At 40.4% G+C, this 6217-nt stretch overlaps 1 protein-coding gene across 1 annotated transcript in view; it reads right to left on the bottom strand.

The window, feature by feature from the left end:
- The window catches only part of LOC119420323 (sarcoplasmic/endoplasmic reticulum calcium ATPase 3), an 18857-nt gene extending 16279 nt beyond the window's left edge, over positions 1-2578 (bottom strand). Inside the window, exons 1-2 of the mRNA XM_037687711.1 lie at positions 2574-2578; positions 2285-2387 (exon numbers count right to left, since the gene is read on the bottom strand). Coding sequence (XP_037543639.1) covers positions 2285-2387; positions 2574-2578 — 108 coding nt within the window. The remainder of the gene's footprint in view (positions 1-2284; positions 2388-2573) is intronic.
- Between the last annotated feature and the right edge of the window lie 3639 nt (positions 2579-6217).

Here is a 6217-nt window from a genome sequence, read left to right as displayed (position 1 = left end):
TGAAAACTTACAAATGTGTACAATGTGTACAATGTGCACTGTTCAGGTGTTGCCTTTGTGCTAGAGAGTAAATGTCATGAATACTGTACATTTGACATTAAACATAATCCAAGTTGAAGTGTTGCATCATTTTCAGCATCTGCATTTGGTAGCAGGCCAAACTGACAAAGACCTGCAGAATAATGTAGTATTTTAATTATTAGTATTATAATTGTATTTTAATTCCACAGCAGAAAAAGCTATGTAGTCTCTGTAAGTAGGTCTAGGGGGGAAATAATCGGTATTGGTATCGGTAATTGGCCAAATAAGTTTTAACATACTGGAATATCGGATATTGGCCAAAAATCCAATATTGTGCATCTCTAATATTTATATATTTAAAAAATGTAAGTCTGAATGTCCTTGTCAGCTAAACAATGATGCAAAGTGCAAGTTGACAACCCAAGTAATAAAAGGAAGAAAAAGTAGACGACGTGTTGATTTTGTTCATTTCTGATCAAGTTGAAACCATTTGTTTACAAACCCTGTAGTAAAAGACACAACCCCTTATTTCTGACTTGGAATCAAGATAAATTTTCCTGATTTCGGTCAGTTAGAATTCCAACTATTATTTTTAATCATTGTATTTTTTATTTTTTTATTATTTGGTGAATCTGATAATTGAGAGAGAAGTTTTTAGAGAACCTTTTATTACTTTAAACTCACAAGTTTACATATATTAAGATTCCTATGTCTTAAAACAGTTTGGGAACGCCCAGATGATGTCATAGCATTAGACGCTTCTGATTGGTTAGATAACATTTAAGTTAATTGGATAGATTAAACACCTGTGGACGCATTTTAAGGTGCACCTCAAACACACTGCTCGTGTGTGTGACGACATTAAAAAAAAATAAAGAAATAAAGAAATCAGCCAAGACTTCAGGAAGGGAACTGTCGATCTACACAACTCTGCTTCATCCTTTGGTACAATTTTCAGATGCCTGAAGGTGCCACGTTCAACTGTTCAAACATATAAAAGTTTAAACACCACGGGAATGTTCTGCTATTGTACCGCTCAGAAAGTAGACTGGTTCCGTTTTGATAGTGTGAAAAGTGCATATGAAGTCCAAAACAAAAGCAGAACACGATGTGAAGACGATGGCTGAAGCTGGTCCGTGTCACCATCCACAGTGAAATCTCTTTTACTGACCTGGGCTGAAAGGCCCATCAGAGAGAAAGAAGCAATTACTCTCAAAGCAACAGGATTTAAGTTAGCAAACGCACACGGGGACACAGACCTTGTTTATTGGAGACATGTCCTATGGTCTGATAAAAACTAAAAATTTTACTGTGTGAATATGACCATTTAGAGACGACATGGGGAAGCTTGCACCATCCTGACTGTGAAGTACAGGGGTGGCAGCATCATGTTGAGGGGGGGGGGGGTGTTAATGCAAGAGGGACTGGGGCACTTCAGAAAAAAAGATGGCATCGTGAGGGAAAAAGCAATACATGGAAATATTGAAGCAACACCTCAAGACACTAACCAGGAAGTTAAAACTTGTGCACAAACAGGTCTTCAAATGGACTAAACGTACTCTTAAATTAAATACCAAGTGGTTTAAGGAGAACAAAGTCAATGTTTTGGAGTGACCCTCACAAAGTCCTGATCTTTTCAATCTAGAAAAATGGTGGGCAGAACTAAAAACCTGACTGAGTTCCACCAGTTCTGTGAGGAGGAGCAAAACAAAGTCACAGCAAGCTGTTGTGAGAAGCAGCCGGGGCTATTGTGGAGGGAAACGCAAAATGTTGCGTTCAAGTCATACGGTTTAAAGGCAATGCTACAAAACAATAGGAAAGTGTATATAAACTTGTGAATTTGAAGAAAGTTGAAAAATAACAGCTCTCAAACAAGACCTTTCCTTATTTAGGCATTTAGCACATTAAAAAACATGTTTAGGGCATCCTAACTGACCTAAAACAGGAACGGTTTAATCTGACTTGATGTCAGACGTTTTACTGATGTTTACTGACGTAAACATCTGGTTTCAAATATACATAGCTGATATGAAAAATAGCCAACACACCTGAGAAACGTAAAAAAAAAAAAAAAAGATTTTAGCTTTTATAAAATGTAACAAGGAAGGAGTGTAAAAATATTGGTTTCTCCAACATCTTAATCCAGACCTATAAATAACTAAAATCAAATTCCCCACTTTTAAAACCTGAGCACACGACATCGTGCACCTTATTGTTTAACATACTGTAGCTGCTTAAAAAAAAATGATTGTGAGAGAAGAACCTCGTTGTAATCCAGAGAGGAGTCATTGCACATTGAGCACACAGTGGCCAACTCCAGAAGTCCATCAAAGTCTCCACACTGGATGGGCTTGGGACCTTTCAGTCTGGAAAAAAGAAAAAGAAAAAGCGCACACAAAGTTAAACCGGTGTCGACGGGAAAAACTCTCCATCTCACACACAGTGACCTGGAGCAAACTTTTGCTTTTGGTTGTTGAGCTCTGCAGCGCTGGTTGTACAGTAGTAAACAGAGATCAGCTGCACGTGAAGGGTTTCTAACAAGTAGTTCTGACTGCATGACAACCACGGATCTGTTCCCTGAAGAGACTGTTGCTAGCAAAGCTCCCACACAGAAACCCACACTATGCTGTTATGAAACTGACAGGGACACGCAGAGTCAGAACGCTGTACTCACTGAAACAGTAAACAACACACACACACACACAACCCACTGAAATCCTCCTACTGTTTAATGGACAGCCACCTACTTGGACTCCTCCACAAACATACAAATCAAAGATAAAAAACAAGACTAAAACAGTAAAAAAAAAATAAAAAAAAAAAGAAGTTAAAGCCTATTGTTGTTCATTTCAAATCTAACGGTGCATCAATGTCCCCCCATCACTGAGGGATATGAATAGTGAATGTTTGTAGTTTTTGAGATGAGTTTTCTTCTGGACTGGAAATGAACGGGAAATGCAAATAAATCTTAAAGTGCCTGTGACAACAATCTTTTGTAATAAATAATACATTTTTGGAAAGATAACATTGACAACACTGCAAAAAACGAATTAATGCCGTTGAGATAAACAGTTGTTGAGGAATCTGTATGTACGTTACCAGGGAGTGATGACAAAGAGCATTTTTCATTAATTCATTCAATCTTTATTTAGACGGGTAAATCCCACTGAGCCACGAGGACTCATTTACAAGAGAGACCTGATTTCAACAAAGAATGATGACAACAATGGACAACAGCGACAACAATAAACAGTTATAAAAAGTCATACTACAGTTTTTTTTTTTTTTTTTACAAATAGGATGGCAAAAAAAGTAACAAAAAACAGCTAGATTATAAGGTGAATGTAGAAAACTAAAAACAGGAACATGTCTGCATTGGTCCCTGCCAGGAGTCCAAAAGATTCTTAAAGCCACTTAGAGAGGTCAAGGTCGAGAGCTTCAGATCTTTTTGTAAGATATTCCAGAAAACAGGAGCGGAGTAGGAGAAGGCGCTTTTGCCAAGTTCAGTCCGCGCTGAGGGAACACTGCAGGTAATAATGTCCTGAGAGTGCACGCTGTAGCTGCACTCACGCAGAAACATATAGGAGGAGATGTATGAAGGCAGCAGACCAAGAAGTGATTTAAAGATGAAAATGTACCAGTGAGAGAGTCTGCGTGAAGTTAATGATGACCAGTTAACCAGTGAATACTGGGTGCAGTGGTGGGTACGATAATCACAGCCAGTTATGAATCTTAGTGCACCATGATAGACAGCATCCAACATCTGCAGTGTGCTTGTAGGAGCGTTCATATAAATAATGTCACTGTAATCAATGGAGGGAAGGAAAGTCACAGATACAAGGTGTTTCCTAGTATTCAAAGTTAGACAGGATCTGTTTCGGAAAAAGAAACCCAGTTTAACTTTCAGTTTCTTCACTAGGTTTTCCACATAGAGCTTGAAAGAGAGATGCGAGTTGACCAAGATACCCAAATATTTATAGGAATCTACAACCTCAATGGGGACACCATTTGAGGATAAAATCAGAGGAAGAACTGCTGGGACAGACTTCCTGTTTGAAAAAAGCATCCCTTTGGTCTTGTCTGCATTTAGGACAAGTTTGAGGCGGAACAAATCTGTCTGGATGTTGTTGAATGCAGATTTCAAAAGCTGGAAAGCCTTAGCAACTGTTTTAGCTCGACAATAAACAACTGTGTCATCAGCATAGAAATGTATGGATGCATCAGGGATGTTTTTACCTACATTATGTATGTAGATTGTAAAGAGGGTGGGTCCTAAGACTGAGCCTTGTGGTACACCATTGTTGACTGTTAAATAACTGGAGGAAGTACCATTATGTTGAACACATGAAGTTGTCCCTGGCCCGGTTCTGCTCCAGTCCGGTTCCGGCAGCGCTTCAAAGCATCAGAGCATCTCTTCCAGGCGAACACAGCGATTCCCACGGAGGTGGACAGTCCTTCGTTAAAAGTAATGGGCTGCTCACTGAAGCTGAGACCGGCTCTATTAAAGGCAAAGTCCCCCACAGCCAACTCGGTTTGGTTCTGGTCCAGTTCGGGGGGACACAGGTACACTTCCCCCACACCAATGAAGACACCACAAGGGCCAGTCCAGCAGAAAACCAGCAAAAAAGCCAGCAAAATACCACCCAGCGATTCTTGTCGGAACCAGGTAGAACCACAAAGGTCCAGATGAGAAGTTCGTTGGAGTCTGGAGAGAGAAAAAAAAACACTGGACCTTTGTTTGACGACTCCCCAGCTCGAGGGGTCACCTGGCTGGCAGGGTGCACTCAAGAGTGACCGGTGGGGTGGGAGCGACTGGTCCTGGACCGAAGGAATGTTTTGGGATGGTCCCGTCCGGCTCTCTGAATCACTGAACACTGAATTCGGTTGGAAGGGGGACCAACTTTAGTCCGGTTCGAAAAACGGGTCAGTTTGATGATAAAAGACAAAGACTACAAAGAAGCCGGGGGGAGCTGCCGTCCATCAGCTTGCCGGAACTGGAAGCATATGAACAGCATTGCTACTAGAGCCCCACCGATGTGTCAATAGGGCTGATACTTTAGACAGATATAGACGTTTGGGGACAAATTGCATCGGTGATAATTGTCCCATTATGCACCAGTATAAACACTGGGTACAAGCTGTGTCCTTAATTGCAAAATGTGTAATTGTACAATGTATCCATCAGAGGGCGCACCACAGCCAAAGCAGCAAGCAATTTCAGCATATTTTGCTGAAAAGAACTGGTAAGTTTATTTTAACTGATCTGTAAAATTAAAAAAGTCAACAATAATAAATTCTCTTCAGTCCTCCAACCTGCTTTTCATAAACTAAGTGCTTCTCAAGTTAGCAAGCTAATGTTTAGATAACCTAGCATAGACTATTGCCTTGTATAACTTTATCCAGAACAATAAATCTAATGTAGAGATAAAATATATCAGCGTTAGTAACGTTACCTTTGTCGTTCTCAGTGAAATGCACTGTTTGTAATATTTACTTCTCTGCAAAAAAAATTAAAATAAATTGTTAAAGACGGGAGCTAGCTGCAGGTCACCGGACCCGGAAACCCGCCTCCAGCCCACGTCGCTCCCCCGGCTCGAAACTCTCTCAGAAGCGGTAACCCACACTATCAATAAATCAAGGAAACGTCAATTAAGTTTTATTAATTACATTAAATCAAGGCAGGAAAAGGTTACAGTTTACAGCGCTGGCCTCTCCGGTCTGTGGCGTGATCACAAACCCAGAAGAGCCCCGATGTCCCGTGTCATTACTTATTTATAGGGCCCTAGGCTCCTCCTTCGCAGAAGGGGAGCTCAACCTGTCAGTGTATGAGGGGATGTGACTAAGTGTGATCTCAATGGATCTTACTTGGACTGACATGTACGGAAATATGAGATGGTGCTTCAAAAGCCTTTCTACGTGATGTAGCAAGCAGAAATAAACTCTATTCCTTGACGGATATTGAATCCCAGGGAGACTCTTTTTAGAGTTGCTGGTCCAGTTTAACCCGGTCAGAACCGGGTCATAATTTCATTATAATCCCGTCTCTGAGCAGATCAAAAACCCCAGGACCAGTCTAGATAAATATCTTAAAGTAAATAAAACTCTGCTGTGGTCATTACTAAGTAGGCCTTCACCATACATGACTGACTGTTTAAATAATGAACAGGGAAGGTGTTTCTTTGTTTAATTTATATTT

The sequence above is a fragment of the Nematolebias whitei genome, chromosome 14, assembly GCF_014905685.2.
Source record: "Nematolebias whitei isolate Nwh7 chromosome 14, NemWhi1, whole genome shotgun sequence".
NCBI lineage: Eukaryota > Metazoa > Chordata > Actinopteri > Cyprinodontiformes > Rivulidae > Nematolebias > Nematolebias whitei.
The sequence above is the reverse complement of the archived record's forward strand: the minus strand, read 5'-3'. Positions and strand labels throughout refer to the sequence as shown.